This window comes from Cucurbita pepo, chromosome LG19 (assembly GCF_002806865.2).
Source record: "Cucurbita pepo subsp. pepo cultivar mu-cu-16 chromosome LG19, ASM280686v2, whole genome shotgun sequence".
Classification (NCBI taxonomy): Eukaryota; Viridiplantae; Streptophyta; class Magnoliopsida; order Cucurbitales; family Cucurbitaceae; genus Cucurbita; species Cucurbita pepo.
The window spans coordinates 3,069,956-3,089,868 of NC_036656.1; the positions used below are offsets into that span (position 1 = coordinate 3,069,956).

The window sequence follows — 19,913 nt, forward strand, 5'->3', positions numbered from 1 at the left end:
TCATTTTTAAACAATAATATGATGGCCATTGAATTGGTCGGTCGGTTTAAATGGAGATGGACCGGCCTCAAGCGGTCGGTCCACCTAATTAAACTTTTCTGATTATTGATTTTGTATTTTTGTTTTTTGTCCAAATATAAACTAAATTATTTCAACTTTTCAGTTTATGAAATTTTTAAAATTTTAAATTTTGTATTTAATAAACCTCTCATATATATATATATATAATTAATTAATTGATAGGTTAAATATAAAATTTAAATACTAAACTTTTAAATTTGATGTTTAATAAATTTAAAATACAAAATTAAATATATATATATATATATCTTATTATATACTTTTTAAAATTTTGCTAAACATTTCACTTTTATAAAACTTTAATTCTAATTTAATTTATAATATCTTAAAATTTTTAAAAACTTCAATCCAATGTGTGATTGAAAAGAAGTTTCAAGTTGCAAAGATTCTCTTGTTCTTGGACTCTCAAGAAAAGTCTCCATCTCTCTTTATCCTTTTTTTTTTTTATCCAATGTTTTTTATTTGACTCATTTATATAATATACTAATGAATTTTTAATATATATATATATATATTTAAAATTATTAAGAAATCACTGAGAATAACCATTGGTTGTAGATTCGAATCACATGTCAATCTTGAATGATTCTAAACATGCCATATAAATTATACGGTAGAAAAACACAAATACTTTTTTTACTACTTTACAAAAATAACATACATAACTTTAGATGGTATCAAAATAAAAATTTAAATAATTTAAAAAAAAATATTTAATGAAATACCATAACTCTAAATTATCATCTACCCAAAATTTATAACCATCTGACAATAAATAAAATTCATTCTTGAAACAAATTGTATGATTAAGAAGCAAACTTGTAACCTTTTCGTAAATAAAATGGTAAGTAGTATATATTTTATATAAAAAAAAAATTGTACAAAAATATATAATTAAAAAAAAGCATACTTAATTGGTTATTTAAAGAACAACCCAATTTAAATTATTTGAATAAAAAAAAAAGATTGGATTGAGGAAAAAGCATGAGAAGAAAATGAAGTATTCGAAAGTGAAACATTCGTAGTTATGGAAAATTGGCCTTTGCCTTCAGAATCCCACTGTTCTCCACTATGGACGGCACTAAATACTCCAATTTTCAAATATTTAAAGTTTTTTTTTAAATATAATATAATATATATATATAGCATAATCAATACTCTTATTATTATTATTTTTTTTTAAAGTTTGGAAATAACTATTTTCTTTCATATATTGACATTAATTTTTTTTTTATTTTTTTTTATAAAGGTAAATGATGTTAATGCTACTTTTAAAATGATACGGATCTTTTTTAAAATAGTACTAGCCTTAAAGGTAATTGTTAACTAAAAGTAGGGTATTAACGAAAAAGTTTTAAAGTTTTAGGTTGTTTTTAAAACACTTGAAACAAAATACTCAGCGTTTTCCTAATAAAAAAAATTAAAATTAAAAAAAAAAAGTTAAAAGCTTATTTTTAAAGATTTTTTTGAAAATTTTGAAAGATTTAGGAATATTTTTTAAATAAAATACAAAGTTTATCGGTATTATATATATATATATATATATATATTTTGTTAATTTAGTCATATAAAAATTAATATATTTATAGGAGAATATAGTGTTGGTAAACTTTGATTTTTAAAAACAAAATTATATCACATCATTTGATAATCATTTTTAAAAAAACTTAAAAGCTAATACTATTTCTACCTAATCAACTTTTCCACATGTTTGTAAAAAACAAGTAAAATTTTGAAAAGTAAAAAAAAAATAAAAAAAATAAAAAAAAAGTTTCATAACCATAGATTTTTTTTTTTGTTATATTTTTCATGTAAAAATTTAATAACTAAATTTTGAAAACTAAAAAATTAATTTTTAAAATCTTAAGTTTATTTCGAAAATCTGACTAATAATTTTTGTAAGAAATATGAAATTCTTGTGATTAATATATATATATATATATATATATATATATATATATATATAAAATCCAATAGCTATCAAATAATATTACACAATAAAATAATTTTATCTTTAAAATTGGATTAAAAATTAATGTCTTCTTAATAAATATAAAAAATAAATATTACAAAGAAGTTTTCGAGTATAATATTTGAAAAATATATTAGTTATGGAATATATTTTAGATATTATATCTTATTATTTTATTTTTATGATTTGATTAATAATATATTTTATTTTATTCTAAATATTTAATTAGTTTATATTTCCTTATTTATAGGTATTATTAGATACTTGTATCATATTTATGAATATTAACGAGAATATACCTTCGATCCCAATAATATTTCTCATTTTTTTAATCATTGACATGATGAGTAGAACAATTATTTTAATATAGAATAAAATAATTGATAATTTTGAAATTAGACAATTATTTTCCTTTTTTATTGGAAAAATTAAATTATTATTTCTAAAAAGTATAATGATGGGTCCACACTGAAAAGTCGTCCACTTATGTGGATGTGGGCCCTATTTTCATTTGACTTTTAGAGTGAGTTGTTTTTCGACTCATACCATACTATACGAGGCAACTATACTTCGCGTAATATTAACTCTTAGCATTTAATATAGTCGATTAACTTAATTTAAATAGCGGTAGCACAAAGTACCTATCTCGCAATCATTACTCCATTTTTAAAAAAACACTCTTAGAAAATATAGTTCGAGAAAATTTAGTAAAATGTTTTGGAAAACATTTTGAGAAAGTAAAAAAAGAGTTCAATAATACATAAATACTCCAACGTGCGATGTATACAAAGTTGGGCCCATAGGCTTACTATCCAATGGCCCATATACAAGCCCAATAATACATAAAATGTAGGCCCATAATTTGCTAATGGGCCACAGCGACATATTTCCAATTTAAAACAGGCCCATTTTTTGAGGTTAAAATCGAAAATATTGACCAAATCCATAGGACTAAGTTAATTTTTAGTATTTAAAAATATTATTAACTTTTTCCTGCTAGCATTTAACAAAAATATAACTAAAAAATGTAGAATACAAATATATTTTCTATTTAATTATTTAATTCCAAATGTTGGACCATCAATATTTATATGATTAAAAAAATATACGCAAAATTTAAAAATAATATAATTAAACATATTCATATAGTGGACATAAATTAAATATCCATATTTTTGTTCTCAATCATTTAAATTTAATACAATTAATGCATTTTATATTGAAAAAGTATATGGTGAATCCACTTGAACAAAGATTGAAAGAGAAATATTTATGTGGATTTATATATATAATATTCTATACCCACTATTTATTTTTAATAATTAAAATTGTAATTTTTTTAGTATTATTATAATATGATGTTTTGATTTAAGCTTAATGCATTAAATACATTACTAAGTTTTATATTGTTAATCATATTTCTAATAATTGTTAAATTAGCTAAAATATTAAGATTTTAAGATTCTATAAAATATAAAAATTTAAATTTATATATAATAATTTTAAAAAATTTGAATTTAATACCCTTTTAGAAAAGGTATACATGTAAAAAGTTGAAAAGGCTACTACTTTTTATTTTTAATTTTAAATTTTAAATTTTAAATTTTAAATTTTTAATAATGAAAAGGTATAAAGCCTATTCCATTTAATGAATCAACCATCAACTTTATCTACTTTTTATTTTAAAATGTAATTTTTTTTTTTGTCTCAAAATTGTATAATTTTTGTTTTATTTTTAGGTTTGAAAATGTTATTTAAATTTAATTAATTTTAGTTTCAAATTGTTACATTTTTTCCTATTAATACTTACTTTTACTATTGAGTTTTTATTATTAAGGCTTATTTATAGTCTAGTTTAAATATTATCATATAATTTTTTAATTAATTTTAATAATAATGAAAAGTTAGTGAGAATTAATTAATATAAAATCTTGAGAAAATTTTAATTATAAAAATGTAACATTTTGTAACTTAAAATTGATATATATATATATATATATATATATATATAAATTATAATATATTAGGTTTAAAGAGCAAATAAAAATTATATTAAAAACTGACGAAAAGATATTTTCTCAACCTTTTATCGAAAATAAATTTCCAATTTTAGAAAGTCGTTAGAAACAGTGCACAGACTCCTGGGATAGTGACACGTGTCAAATTTTTTCCTGTTCTTGATGCTTCTCTCCCAATATTTATTCCAACTAAAATGACAGTTCCTTTAATTTATTCTTTGAAAATAACAATTTTATGAAAATTTTAAATATTATAGTTTGGTCCAAAATTTTAATTATTTTTTCCTTCTGTTTTCTTTTTAGTATTTTAAACTTTAAATTATATATTTAATAATTAAGGTTAGAGTTTTAAAAAATGTGTCAAAATCTTTAAATTTAGACTCTCAGTAAATACAAAATTAGACTAAAATTAAATTTAAACTCTTAGAAACAGTGCCCCTTCAGAGTCTGCCTTATGGTCAAGGTGAGTAAATTCCTCTATTGGGATCGGTCCGGCCGAGTTGTCCTCCTGTAGACCATTTTTATATTAAGTCTCATGTCTCTTTGGAGTCGTGTCTATCGAACCTTAGTTGACTCAATAAATCTAGGTTCCTTGCCTATTCTCTTGAATTTAGCTAGTAATTTTACCGGCAACAATTACTCCAAAATGGAAGATGAATGTAATTATGTTTATAGACAATTGCTATCGATAAGTACACCATTTGAATGTTGAATTTGTATCATCGAGAATTGAAATATATCTGCGAGACAAAAGAGATAAATGATAAGGTATGCTAATCTCCCGTACTTTGATGTTCAAGTTAGAAATCAAGTTGACAATAAGTTTATACAGCTATATGTGAATATTTATTTTATGTACCCACAATTTTACTGACTCGTTATACGTATAGAGTGATTTAGGAATCGTCATTGTAATGAATGACTAAAATCTTGCTAGTATTTTAGAAATATTTATTCTGTCGAAAGAGTTGTCATTGCTGTACTCTAACTTTGTAGTTTTTAGTTTTGGCCAACCTCCACTGCTCAGCTTAACCTCGACCCAACCAATCCACATAGATTGGCTCGAGTTAGGCCTTAGTCACCCCACACTGGTCAACTCGAGTTAGACCTTGGCCTTGGCCAACCCATTTGGGTTGGTCTTTGTAGTCTTGTCTGACCCAAATGAGTCGGCTCATCCTTAGCTCGGTCAACTCACATGGGTTAGTCTTGTTGGCCTTGGCCGACCCACATGGATTGACTTAAGTTAGGCCGTGGCTAACTCACGTGGGTTAGTCTCCATAGACTCGCCCATCCCACATGAGTCAACTCGTCCTTGCCTAGATGACCATATGGGCTTGTCTTCCTAAGCCTCGCCCGATCAAATCTAGGTTGCTTTGTTCTTGGCTCGAGCAATCCACGTGGGTCGACACTATAGCGTCACTCGATCCACATAGGTTTACTCCTATACAATCCAAACAACCTATGTGGGCCAGCCTCCTTAGCCTCGGGCGATGCACAAGGGTCAGCTCATCTACAGTTACGGGTTGACTTATCTCAACTTCTCTAAATGTTTCTTGGTTTGTGGGCTTCAAAATAATCTATTAAAAACGGGATGACGTTTCTTAAAAAAAAAAAAAAAAGTATTTTAAACAAAATGTTTTCTATAAGCATTTAAAAAAATTTAATAATGTAGGGTGTATTTATTATAATTTCTTAAATGATTATGGAAAGTTAAAAAGTAAAAAAAAAAACTTTTGGAATAATTTTAATTTTTTTTTAATAAACTTTGAAGCAGTAAAAAAATAGCATATTAATGGTTAATATAATCATGTTGGTTATATTGCAATTAAAAAAAATATGTTGCTTAAATAATTATTAGAAATGAACATTTTACAAGTTTTACCCTATTCTCTCTCTATAAATATATAATTATCGAAGGAAACCATTGCTTAATTACCGTATGGATTTCGGGAACCCTAGAATTTGTACCTTTGACCAAATTTTATTTAAAAATTAAAAATTATATTAATTAAACTCAAATAATTTATAACGTTTAAACGGAAAGTCTAAACGCTCTACACATGTGCGGTAGGAACAGATGCATGAACAATTTTCAAATTGAAAATTTAAATTAATTCACTTAAAACGGTTAAAAGTTTTAATTGATACAACTATAATTTTAAACACGTGTAAAAACACTAATTCGACAAAATCGAATTTAATTTTGGTCTAAGAAATAATTTATTTACACTCCTGCCAGTCTTTTATATACCAACTTGTCAATTACGGAAAAAGTCAAAAAAATTAGGGAGTTTTTTCTTGAGAAAAAAAAAAAAAAAAAACTTAAAAAGATTTCATTTTCCATTTCCAAAAGATAATTCAAATCAAACGTTTAAAAAAATGAATAATATGAGGTGGCAAGCGCTGATTGGGTGAAGAAGAACTATCATCTCCCCACGTTCATTGTGTTGGCCAGCCGATTTATCAGACGAGAAAGAAAGATATGTTTGAAAAGGCAAAAGGATTTATTTATTTCATTTAAATTTTAAAATAATTAAATTTTATATTTGGTTTATTACTTAATTATTTATTAGGAGATTTCAAGCATTTGACATTTGGGTTTTACCAAGAACGTACAAGAAGTTAAATTAATAAAAAAAATTCTTTTTTTTTAAAGAAGGAAAAAATAGAGAAAAAAATAATAAACCATTTATTTAATTAAAAATTCTAAAATTCTCCACCTTGTTTGCTTTTAATTTAACGCAGGGTCAACGGCCTAATAAATACAAAAAATAATAATAATGATAATAATAATAAAAGCACTAAGCAGTTTTTAGAGAGAGAGAGAGAGAGAAAAGGAGATTAGAAAAGCAACAAACAAACAAAGCCCATTTGAGAAAGTCAACTCCTTTCTCTCTCTCTCTCTTAATTCCCTTTCTCTCTCATAAAAAAATTTGTGAGCTATCTTCTTTCTGTTTCACGCGCACTCACACTCAGAGAGAGTATTATGCTATGATCAATCAAATCAAACAGTAGAGAAAAGATAAAATTCTCTTTGTTTGAACTCTTCCTTCTTTTTTTTTTCTTTCTTTTTTTTTTTTTCTTCTTTTTTCATATGGGAAATCGAATTGGGAAAATTGGCCGCTGTTTCGCCGGCGACGGCGATATCTCCCGCCGGTATGATCCCGCCGACATTATTGTCGACCCTCATGATGGCGGTTTCGGCCACTCCTTCTATTATCTCCCACCCGACCCACATACTATCTCCTCTTCTAAAGATTTCTCCGACGAGTATATCTCTCCGGCAACCACCATTTTTCGGTCGATTTCCGGCGCTTCTGTAAGCGCCAACGTCTCAACGCCGCTCTCCACTTCTCTTGTTGATCTCTATCCTTACAGCACCACGTTTGATCGGGCTGCTGCTTTTGATTGCTCGAATTCCTTCGCCTCCGTGCCGTTGCAGCCGGTGCCTCGCCACTCGGTGTCGGGAAATTCCGGCGGATTCCCTTATTCGGGTCCGATTGAGAGAGGGTTTTTATCTGGACCCTTGGCCAGCCGGAACGAATCGGGTCCTATTGATCGTGGGGTTTGTTCTGGCCCGATTGAAAAGAGCGGCGTTGGACCCGAGAAATTACGGCGGAGCTTCTCTCACAGCGGCGTTGGAGATAGACAACCCAAATCGAAAAGAAGAAGTCTCATTCGGATTCTGAAGAAAGCCATATCCAAAACCATTTCTCGAAACCAGAAGGCTGTGAGTTCGAGAGTGAGAGAATCGGAATCGTACAAACACAACGAAAATGCCGCAGCTACTCAGACTCAAAGCAGTGTCCATTTGAGCAGCCATGCGAGCTTGGCGCCGGAAGACGACGGCGATTACTTTCTCGGCGGTCAGAGCGTACAGTGGGCACAGGGGAAGGCCGGTGAGGACAGAGTTCACGTGGTGATTTCCGAGGACAATGGTTGGGTTTTCGTCGGAATTTACGACGGATTCAACGGCCCTGATGCTCCTGATTACTTACTCGCTAATCTCTATGCTGCCGTTCTAAAAGAACTCAAGGGTTTAATTTGGAATGATAAGTTTGATTCTACTGCAACTTCGTCCTCCATGAACTCATCAAACTCTGCTTCAATTGAGGAAGAAGATGGAACAACCCACCTGAAAAATCATCAATCTACAGAGAATTTCCCTGCGGGAAACAAGATGGTGAATTTGGAAGCTGAATCGATGAGGAAAAGAGAGAGAGTTTATAATACAAACTACAGGACGAGCCAGCTGATGAAGAGGGCTGATCAGAATCCCAAGACATGGAAATGTGAATGGGAAAGGGAAAGATTAGAATTCGACGGGAAGATGAACAATAAACAATTAGATCATCATCACCAAATATGGGATGAATCAACAGCAATCAATCATTCTGAAGTGTTAAATGCTCTGTCTCAAGCATTGAGAAAAACAGAGGAAGCATATCTACAAAATGCAGACAAGATGGTAACAAGAAACCCTGAGCTAGCTCTTATGGGTTCTTGTGTTTTGGTCATGTTGATGAGAGGAGAAGATGTGTACTTGATGAATGTCGGAGACAGCCGTGCTATTGTAGCGCAGCAGCTCGAACCGGATTTCGGGATTGGAAAGCAATACAGAGACTTGGAGAGAATCAATGAAGGAACACTACGAGTATTTGAATCCTCTAATGGTGTGGAGTTTGAAAGATTAACAACCTTAGCTTCCCATCAGCTTACAATGGACCACAGCACCTACACAGAGGAGGTAATGTTCTTGTCTATATCACTCATTTCCCATACAAGACTGCATTTTTCATGTCCATTTTCTTTGTGGTCACAAGAACTTATGAGAGAAAACTTGAATATCAGGAAGTCCAGAGGATCAAGAAGGCTCATCCCAACGATGCTTCAGCAATTATGAACGACAGGGTGAAAGGTTATTTGAAAATTACTCGGGCTTTTGGAGCTGGCTTTCTCAAACAGGTATTCTACATCTCTAATCCTTTGAGTCAGCTAGAATGTAAGAGATTCAACTAAAAACTAAACTAGAAGGCAAATGGTCGATTCAATTCAGAATAGAATGTTGCATACAATTTGAGTTTGATCTGATCGGCTGTGTTTTGCAGCCAAAGTGGAATGATGCACTGCTAGAGATGTTCAGAATAGACTATGTGGGAAATTCACCTTACATCACCTGTGATCCAACACTCTGCCATTACAAACTCAGCCCAACAGACAGATTCTTGATACTATCCTCTGATGGACTCTACCAGTACTTCACCAACGAAGAAGCTGTTTCTCAAGTAGAGTCCTTCATTGCTGCTTTTCCTGAAGGAGATCCTGCTCAACATCTAATAGAAGAAGTACTGTTCCGAGCAGCGAAAAAATACGGTAAGCTCCTCATCTGTCAACATTATAGGAAGATAAAAAGAACTAACAGATATAAGTTGGAGTGTTGGAGTGTTGGAGTGTGAACATTAGTAATCTGATTTGGAAAACTTGCAGGAATGGACTTCCATGAGCTGCTCGACATCCCACAAGGGGAGCGGCGGAAGTACCACGACGACGTTTCGGTAATCATCATTTCATTCGAAGGGAGAATCTGGCATTCATTGATGTAAATAGAGATACTAGCCTATAGAAATCAAGATAACAGAAGGTTGGGCAATTAATCCTGCCATTTATTTCATTTATTCTTCCTTATTCTCATTACACATGCAATCAAATCACTCTCTCTTGTTCAACCTTTAACAGAGAGAGCGTCGAAGTTGTTCAGTTTCCTGTCTTCACCCCAATTATGCGTGTGTGTGTGTGTTGCAACTTGCATACAATACCAATACATTCCAAAGCAGAATTGTTTGGAAATTTTCAACAATTTTGTTTTGCAGACTTCAGAAGAAGTTTCTTCTCTAGAAGTCTTGACTTCCCTCCTACCTACCCAAAACAAATAATTAGGTAAAAAAACAATATACAAACTGGAAGAAATGCCTAATCGTTAACCTTTACACTCAAGAACTTCTAAAAATGCTTCAAAAAAAGGGTTCCTTCAAAATCTGAACTTGAAAAAAGGGAACTTATTTTGAGTTTGACCTTGTTTTGATCGGTCAGAAGAAGAAATCCTTGGGTGGAATTGGACCTGTGGATCAAAATTCGATAACCCATTCAAACAAAAGAAAGGACAAAAGTAATTTGCCTTTCTCTTTCTCTCTCCTCTAAATCCCCTTTTCCTAAACTTGGTTGTGAACAGAGAAAAACCTATATTGTGTTAGGTTTTCCTTTTAAATATTCTTGGAAATGGAAATCTTGGTCAGACCAGAAAAAGCATCCAGCACGAGATGAGTTGTTGGTTTGGTGGGTTGAGTATGCCATAATGAAATGGTTACCACACAATTTAATTATTAGTAAAATAGCCTAAAGTATATTTAAGCTATTTTACAGACTGATATAGGCATAATAAATGAATTTGGATTATCCCTTGAAATAAGATCATTTTAAACATTGTCACGGATGAACATATAACAATTAATAAAAGATCTCAATTATACACAAAATCATTGTGGATGTAGTAATAGTCAATGCTAACAAACAATTAAATTATAATCCGGGCTAAGCAAACACCTACACTAATCATAGGTTAATCTAAACCAATAACTTAAAAGAGGGAAAAAAGAAAAAGAAAAAGAAAACCAATCAATCGATCAATCCAGATCAAAACCTAATTCATTAAAATTGCAAATTTATTTGTTACAACATAAAAAGAAACTAATTTACAATCCCCAGATCATTGACCTAGATATTTATATATTATTTAGCTAATATAATTTAGAAATCACTATAGGAAAACAAGAAAAAGGTTTCAATAACAAAACCTACTTCGAACGCTTGGACCAAATATTTTTCCAAACCAACGCAAATAGTCAACTAAATTGAAGAGGTTTTGAATTTTCAAATTGTATTTGAAATTTGAAAAAGCGAATAGCGATCAGATTCTTCCCCAAATACAATCATGTATGCATGCATGCATGCATGTATTTATGTATGTATGTGCAATCGAAAAAGTAGGGAGACAAGTGTAAGTGCCGCCCGCCAAATGCTGTAGAGAGAATACAGTGGTAGGCCAGGCTTAGGCAATTCTATAAAGATGCTTGAAATTCTATCTTCCCAATCACCCAAAAAGAATATCAAAGTTCAAGAAATTGGATGAATCTGATTCCAAAATTTCAGATAATTAAGATAACTTAAGTCGTATCTTAATATTCTAAATTTTTTTGGTAATCTTAATGTGACGTTGTCCAAATTCATTTGAACAGCTCTAGCTATTCCCACAACCAGATAATCTCATTCTAACTACTAAGGTCTAAGCAGACAATATATCATGGGCTGGGTTTTGGCTCTGGAATATTGTATACAATATTGAAAGAATAACTGAGTTTTCGACTTTTGAGCTGGCTTCATCTCAGAACATAATGTTGAAGCTGGATTGGCTGATTAAAAATGGGGAGATAAACACACCACTTTACTTTCTCCCCCACCCCACTACGCATTCTAATGAAGTTTGAAGGGTCTTAGCCAGTTTGAAGGCCTTGAAATCCTACTGTTGAATTCAACTGGCAATAATTGATTGATTTCTATGATGTTGAAAATGATCTAAGCATATATACAGGGAGGGAATGAAGAACTCTGAGTCTCTGATCATATTTTCGATCATTCAATGGTTAAAAAGATTGCCTTGAGGTACAAGAGAGCTAGGGAAAACTGGATCATCTCTATCCGAATTTCCAGTTTATCCTGGAGATGATGCAGTTCAAATATTGACTGGTGAATGGTCCGAAAATTCCAGTCAATAATGAGAATTGACGTCAGATGAATTTGTCAACCAAGACACACTCATCCGCTTGAACAGGGGAAGAATGGCATGGAGAACATCAGATCGTATATGAAGCCTGTCTATGATGGTGTCTGTTACTATCATAATCCATGGAAAGGAGGACCAGCACATTTCTTTTGACTTTTACCTCCGATGCAAAATGATAATGTTGTAGGTGGATTTCCAATTTGAATCCCACCGAAAGAAAATAAGTGATACAAAAACAAAAGCCGAGGCCATAATATAAAATAAAGGATAGTGGAAGCAAATTCGTTTTCAAAATAATCAGAGGAATTCAAAACCCACTTGCATTTATGGCTGACTCAAAGCACGTAAGAATCTAATAAAATCAAGGGCTACAAAGAAATGATAATCCAAGTCTAGTTATCAAGTTACAATATTCATATTTGGTGGTGCGAAAAAACTTTTAAGATAATGTACAAAACGTGGAGGAGAGAACCTATCAACTAAAAAAGCAAAGAAATAAAGAACACTAGAGGACTGTAATCTAAAGATTCTAAAACAAATAAAAAAGTACCTTGTTGGAAGCGATCAATGATCTAAAGAAAAGGCAAGGATGAAGTAAGCATTAGAACCCCGGAAAAACCAAGAGTCCTATGCTTTTATAGACATGGTTTTTAGCTTTCAGAAACAGCGAACTAAAATCTTCCCTATGAAAATTATCATGTATAATACCTCTGTTTCTGCGTCTGGAGACCAGCCTTCGACATGGATAAAGATGTTTTCCCCAAGCAAAGACATTGCAAATGAGTGACAACAGAAAAGGCTGCCTAATTCCAATATCCATTAAACTCAGCTGAAATCCATATGAATACAGGTAGGATTGCATGGAAAAGGGCAGTCAATTAACTTCACTGAATTTCGTTTGAAGTACCAATCACCAACGGCCTCTGCTATAGTCTGTATGCAAGGGCACAATCAGTTTATACAGAAGGATAGAGATTTATCTGGCACACTTTTATGACATCTACACATTAGTTCTCACAAGCACAACGACAAACATTTCATTAATGAGTTCTTGTCAATAATAAAAATTTGTGGAAAGATCAAATCTCCCTTTTAATTCCTTACTAAGAATGTTTAAGAAGCATATTCTCAAATGGAATCAGCAATCACAAAAATATAAACATACAATGGAACAACAACCTAATACTTCATACGTTCAGTTATGCAATTCAAAAATACAAACTTTACTTACCTTCTTATTTATCCTTGGAGAATTGGGGGAATGCCATGTCTCAGACATCCATGTTTGGCAATGGATGAAGCAAGAATTTATGAAAAGCCCTCCTTCCTTGCTGTGCTTGAAGTCCTTCAGTGCCTTCAGCAAAGAGTCTCGGAACCCTGAACAAAAATAAACAAAATTGTTTTTCGATCCTGAATTCCAGATAATTTTTTTAAAAATTCAAGACATTTCCAGAATTACATTTCCCAATAAGAACAATCAGAAAACTACACAGTTGTTCCTCAAGTGCCGCTTCTTTATAACCTTTCTAACAAGAAAACCATACCTAAAGAGAGAATTATGAAGGATAAACTAAATCTAACAGGCCTTATTCTGTGGAGTATGTGTAAAGATAACTCAGAGATTCATCTATTGTATGTGAATAATTCCTATGGATCTTAGCTATGCAAATGCTGACTTATCGAGAAGGGTTCTCACTTCTCACAATGAGGAAGGAATATAATCCACAGTGATTTTGGATCGCAAATGCTATCACAAGAATGTATTTGTTAACGAAGATCACTGAAATTCTATGTAATTATTAACAAAGATCATTGAAATCCTACCTTTATCTTGAAGTGGGCGCAAAAAACATAAGAGTCACAGATTCAAGAGTGGCAAATATGATACCTTGAAGAATTTCAAGCTGAGCATGATCACATTTATGAATATTAAGCCTACATTTCTCCCAAGCGCCAGCAGGATGTAATGGATTTGGTACCAAGACATTTTGTATCTAATAGCCATGCACTCGATATCAGAAATTATATACAACAAAATTAGATATTAGAGTGGAGTTGGGGTATCGTAAGAAATAATTACCTGCCAAAAATCATAAGCTGGGTTGACAAGAAACAACGGGGTGCTGATATGTTTGATAATTTCTTGAGGAAAGAGGCACTGTCATTGCAACTCAAAACAAATGATTAAGGCTGGAGGCTAACATTACATATCAAGAAAGAGACTTCAACTTCATTACTCTAGAATCAATATTGTTGTATCTGGTGGTTACTCTAATACCATTGTCTAATAGTGAGCCAAGATTAGTTGAGAATGATCCCATTGAAAGGTTTCAGCATCAGTAAAACAAATCCTACCTTAGATGGCTCCTCTGTTGCTGTACAATCCTTGGGTAAGCTTTTAGCAGTGTTCTGAAGGCACAATGACAGGTAAAAAGTACAAACATTTAGAGTAAGCCGAAATTCATCAATTTTCATATTTATTTTAGTAGAAAATAAAATACATATGTATGTTAAATTAATGACCTAGAATTTATCACAGGAGATAAAGTATTAAATTTACAGGTGTATTTGTTGATTAGATTTTCTTATATATTTTTATGACGAGCGAACTTCCATTGAGATGAATGAATGATGATAAGAAAGCTCGATTTTTTAAATATAAATCTGAATACATTCGGTAAATCTTAATTTAATTCTTTTGAGAAGGTTCATACACCAGGTTCATAAATGATATAAATTTTTCTATATGATTAAGTTTCTAATCATCTACGTGCATCAGTAATATTAATTTGATGCATTTGATTCAGCTGGTGTATTCAAATCAACCATTTCAATTTCATGGTTAAACTTAGTAAAAACAATATAAAAAATACACGCCTGAAGATCATACAATGTAACTTGGTTTAAGCATTTACATGGTCCATGCGTCTAGCTAGGTTTATCTATGAGAGAGGGCATTTAACAATAATGCCCTCGCTCATTCATTAAATTTTCTAACCAATCATAAGAAATATAATTCTATTGATCAAATGCAGAATTCACCAAGTAACATGTTCTTCTATGTCATATTTTTTTAGAATATTACACCACATGGAAAATGAGGTTTCGAACCTACAACCTCTTAGAAGAAATAAAGAAACATTAACCAATAAACTATGCTCATGTTGGATTTTCTTTCTCACTATACTAAATTCTACCATTATTAAAATAATGGATATATTTCAAACAAACACTATTTATATAAAACTAAATATCAACCAAATAAATCTTCTAAAGAGAGTAAATTCTGTGTACCACACAATCGTAACCTAGTATATGAACCAAGTGGCTATGGCTCCAGTAAATTTGGAGGCATCTAAGTTTAACCTTAAGGAACGTAATACAAGTGATTGTAGCCAACTCTAATAGACTGACGAAATGGCATGCATGATGTCATCCTAAATCAAGCTAGTAATATGGTAGGATTAAGCTATGGATCCAACTGGTCACGTGATATGCCCTCAGTATAGTTGATGTACAGACGTGGTTGGTTAGTTGATAGTTCTATTTGGATTTAGTTAGTATTAGTTATTAGCTGCAAACTGCAACTGTTATTAGACAGCCTGCTAGTATAAAATCTACCTTTACCATTTGGGTGCCTTATTCAAAGAGTCAAAGAAGAATTCAGAGAAAAACTCATCCATTGTCTACAAACTATAAAATAGGAATACCCGAATAAATTCGTGGGGTTCGTTTCAAAGAAATTCACAATGTTTTGTACCATCTGATCACTAGCTTTATAAATGAACAAATGAGGGCCAGAGTAAGACCTGAAGGTTGAAAACATCGTGATAGAAAGATCTCATAGTATGATTTCCCCAAACATCTTTCCTGAAATGGAGGAGAAAAAATGGATACCAATCGGCACAACTTTTTGTAATTTGAAATAATTAAGCAATGACAAAGAAAGAAACAGTAGTCGCAAAATTAAGATAAGCATGACAGATCGGCATTCATACAAGAACAATAAAGTATCAAGATATACTCTCCAATTTTCTAATAATTGTGCTTCTCACAACATAGCACATAAAAATGAAGGTGCTGATATGAACCCCAAAATAGTTCCTAAAGGCTACGGCAGAAATATGTGAGGAAAACTAAAAGATTATTCACGTGCAGAGTAGTATGTTAAGAGAGAATCATACTCGTCAAGGAAAAATCCAGCATCAGCTAGACACTTGACAGTTGCATCCTTCGGCAAAAGCTCTCTGAAGTCATCACAATGTATAAGGGTAGCCAATCCCCCAGCAGAGCACCCTGAGAGAAGAGCCTGGAGTGGATAGATGTCAAGTTGGTGGACATATAAAACGGCCCATTTTAAGATGCAGAGAATATATCATTAACCAGATGTTGTGGATGTAGATCTCAGAGGAAGACATTGTAAATTTCATCACCACATGCCCACCTGCCTTGCGTTTGACAAGCCAACCGATAAGAGTTCATCCATAAGCGCTTCCCAGATGAGCTGTCCTCTGAAATAAAGTCTCTTCCCATTCTATTGCAAGGACAAACATGAATATAGTTATTGAATCCACAAAAGCAAATTTCAAGGTCGAAGTTTTACAAAGTTATTGGAAAACGTGAACTATTATTACTTTCTTGTTAGATAAAAGTCCATATGATGAAGGAAACAAAGATTAATAAGAAAATGGTTGACGTATTTAGAAATGCACAAAATTTGGTTCCTGACTTGCTAGTAAGACATATTTGCATCGAACCAAATACACTACGACTTATCTTAAGCAAGTTTATTCCAGTGCAAATTTTTGAATGCTTATGAAAAGACAAATGACCAGGTAAAGTACTTGAAAAATGTTGTACCTTTGTTTCACCCTCAGGATGGCTTGCAAACGATGCTCCATCACAGTAACGTATCTTGATCTTGTTCCAATTATAGAAATCTGAAGACAGATTGAATCAAACTAAAAATTAGTAACATATTATCAAATACTACAAGTGCCAACCGGAGATTATTACACGCACACAGTGCACAACATTTTCACCATCTTCAAAGAGCATGATAACTTCAAAATAAAAAATAAAAGATAAAAATGTTTTCAAGCTACAACAGTGATGACAAATCCATCTTCAACACAGTGATGACAAATCCATCTTCAACGCTGTCATTTGACAGTGAACCATTGTAACAACTCAAGCTCACCGCTAGCAGATATTATCCTCTTTGGACTTTCCCTTTCGGGTTTCCCCTCAAGGTTTTTAAAATGACTCACAATCCACCCCTTTCTATTGCAACAACTTAAGCCCACCGTTGGCAGATATTGTCCTCTTTTTGGGCTTTTCCTTTCGGGTTTCCCCTCAAAGTTTGTAAAACGTCTCACAATCCACCCCCCTTCCATTCTAACAACCTAAGCACACTGCTAGCAGATATTGTCCTCTTTCGGGTTCCCCTCAAGGTTTTTAAAACGTCTCACAATCCACCCCATTCAGGGCCCAACGTCCTCACTAACACACCGCCTGGTGTCTAGCTCTTATACATTTGTAGCAACTCAAACCCACCGCTAGTAGATATTGTCCTCTTTGGGCTGTTCCTTTCGAGATTCCCCTCAATATTTTTAAAACGTGTCTGCTAGAGAGAGGTTTCCACACCCTTATAAAGCATGCTTTGTTCCCTTCTCCAACCAATGTGGGATCTCACAATCCTGGTTGGTGGTTTAAATAAAAAAAAAAAAAAAAAAAGCCAAAGTGCTGTGGTCTAAGCTTCTAAAGCTATTATGTGGATCTTCAGTATTTTCAGATAATTTGTGCCCTTCTAAAGTTCACCACCTCCAACTGGTACGCTCAGTACAAGCTAACTAATAACAATAACGTTCTATTTTCAAAATTTTAAAAAGAAAAACAATAATAATGGTTTTGACATAATCAATTAAGATGAGTATGACAATAACATATACATAAGAAATCATTGAATCAATATGTTTCAACGAAGCAACATGATGTTTAGACTCAAGTTTAGTGATATTCGAGTAAATGGAATAAAAACAAGGTCAGATAAACTGATCAATAGAGTACTACAGGCAACAGAAACTAGTAATGGACGAAATGTACCAGGATTTTTGGATGCATCACTACTTAAAATTCCAGAGAAACGAACACGGCGATCCATGTAGGCTGACGAACCTAACGGGGTCATTTTACGCGAAGAACAGGACGAGACCGAATTGCACCAACCTCCACCCTAATACTCCCACAAACAAATTAGACCCAAAGTCAACACTAAAAGAAAAAACGGAAATTCAGCCTCCTAATCAAGTAAATGAACATTAACCTCAATGTGAAGCACCCAGTTCCTATTACCAGATCCGAACCCCTTCTGAAAATGGTATCCAGGCAAACTCCCATCAAGACATACTGCAAATATCGAAACCTAAAAGTAAGCATGAAAACAAATCGAAGAAGATAGAGAAGAGAAATTGAAAAGCGTACGAGCGCCTTTTGCTTTGGCATTCTGTAGCAGAGATAGGTCAACCAAATCAGGGTCATTGGCGGGATTGAGATCGAAAGTGTGGTTGATGCCAGCGTCTTCAGCATGCCAAGAGTCGGAGAGGAAAGAAAAAACAGAAACGATGAAAGCGACAGAGATGACTGCAATCGCCCACTCTTTCTTCGACCATTTGCTCCATCTTAGAAGAGCTCGAAACCCAGAGATCGCCATTGGAGGTGGAATGGGCACGACAATTAAGAATACGAGCAGCAAATTGTACTCGAACACATGGAAAATGGATGAAATTAAGAGTGTAAAATTAACCAACTGCGGCACTGGCAACGAATTTGATGAACGTAGTCGCACTGACCAGAAATTGACATACCTGAATTCGATGATTATATGTTATTAATTTGTATAGCAGAAAGTTCTTTTTTTCCCTTCCTTTTTCCGGCGGAATAACGCGCGCAATTTTTGTTCACGACGAACACAAAAAGCTGACAGTGATTGTTAATAATTTTCGTTTTCTATTTTAACATCATATAACAAATAGTATATAAATTATATATTAATAGATATATTTTTTTTTCTTAAATTAATCGTGTCTTATAGTATCACCATAACTTTTTTAAAAAATAAATGCAATAGTAATATGAAATAAAATACTTGACTTCGATAAGAAATGGCGAATAATAGCCCGTTTTTAAAGTTATATACATGATAGTTTGAATTGGTTTCGATATGTAATTCCGCCTCTTAACCATAATTTTATTTGCAACCATTTAAAACGACTACATTTCTTTTTTTCTTTTTTAGTAAAAATTAATAGTTTCATAAAAACTCGAGAATAAATATGCAAAATTTTGAATGTAGGGATTAAATAAAAACTAAACTTGGATGAAGTTACATTCAAGTAAAAACATATCATTTTAGAATTTATGGAGTACGTACAAGTATTTTTATAAAAAAATATAAATAAAAATTAAAAATCAAGAAATTGGTCAAATAAATTAAAAATAGGTTTTGATTTGTTTTTGTAACTACAGTTATAAAAATATTACTCAAAGTATGCAATAAAAATTAAATTCCGAGTCATTAGTGTTAAACTTTGTAATGAAGAAATTTGTGATGAATAAGAGACATTACAATTTTATATCCAATAGATTCATAAATTTTTAAAATTTTAAAATGAGATAAACCTATTAAACACACAATTGAAAGCTTAGAAATTTACCCGACAAAATCCAGAAAACCAAGGAGACTTATTAGACACTTTGAGAGTTCACAGACTTGTCAAGCTCAAATTTCAAAGTTAAAAAGCTCACTCAACGCTTGTGGAACTCGAGAGACCTATCAAACACTTTTCAAAATTTAAAAATATGTTTGATACGGATTTACGACTAAAGTTGTAATTTACTTATTAAAAAAAATTCAGAGAAGAAATTCAAATTCAAGATGAGTACTCTGAATCAGCTGATGAGTTACATATTTCCATGATATAATCCTGCAAAATAAATGTACAAA

At 32.1% G+C, this 19,913-nt stretch overlaps 2 protein-coding genes across 2 annotated transcripts; one reads left to right on the top strand and one right to left on the bottom strand.

Annotated features, from left to right (window-relative positions):
* The first annotated feature begins 7,064 nt into the window (after positions 1-7,064).
* On the top strand, positions 7,065-9,828 carry LOC111781577 (probable protein phosphatase 2C 23). Its single transcript, XM_023662247.1, has 4 exons — positions 7,065-8,818; positions 8,923-9,036; positions 9,180-9,444; positions 9,559-9,828. Exons 1-4 carry the CDS (start codon positions 7,166-7,168, stop codon positions 9,672-9,674), a joined length of 2,148 nt encoding a protein of 715 aa, XP_023518015.1. The 5' UTR covers positions 7,065-7,165; the 3' UTR covers positions 9,675-9,828.
* A 2,382-nt stretch (positions 9,829-12,210) lies between these two features.
* Positions 12,211-18,894, bottom strand: LOC111781578 (pectin acetylesterase 5-like). Its single transcript, XM_023662248.1, has 12 exons — positions 18,392-18,894; positions 18,234-18,316; positions 18,014-18,143; positions 16,769-16,848; positions 16,353-16,442; positions 16,093-16,217; positions 15,718-15,778; positions 14,264-14,317; positions 13,989-14,066; positions 13,797-13,902; positions 13,140-13,285; positions 12,211-12,841 (listed from the first exon to the last, which is right to left on the bottom strand). The coding sequence occupies exons 1-12, from the start codon at positions 18,618-18,620 to the stop codon at positions 12,734-12,736; spliced, it is 1,290 nt and encodes a 429-aa protein (XP_023518016.1). The 5' UTR covers positions 18,621-18,894; the 3' UTR covers positions 12,211-12,733.
* Positions 18,895-19,913: the final 1,019 nt, after the last annotated feature.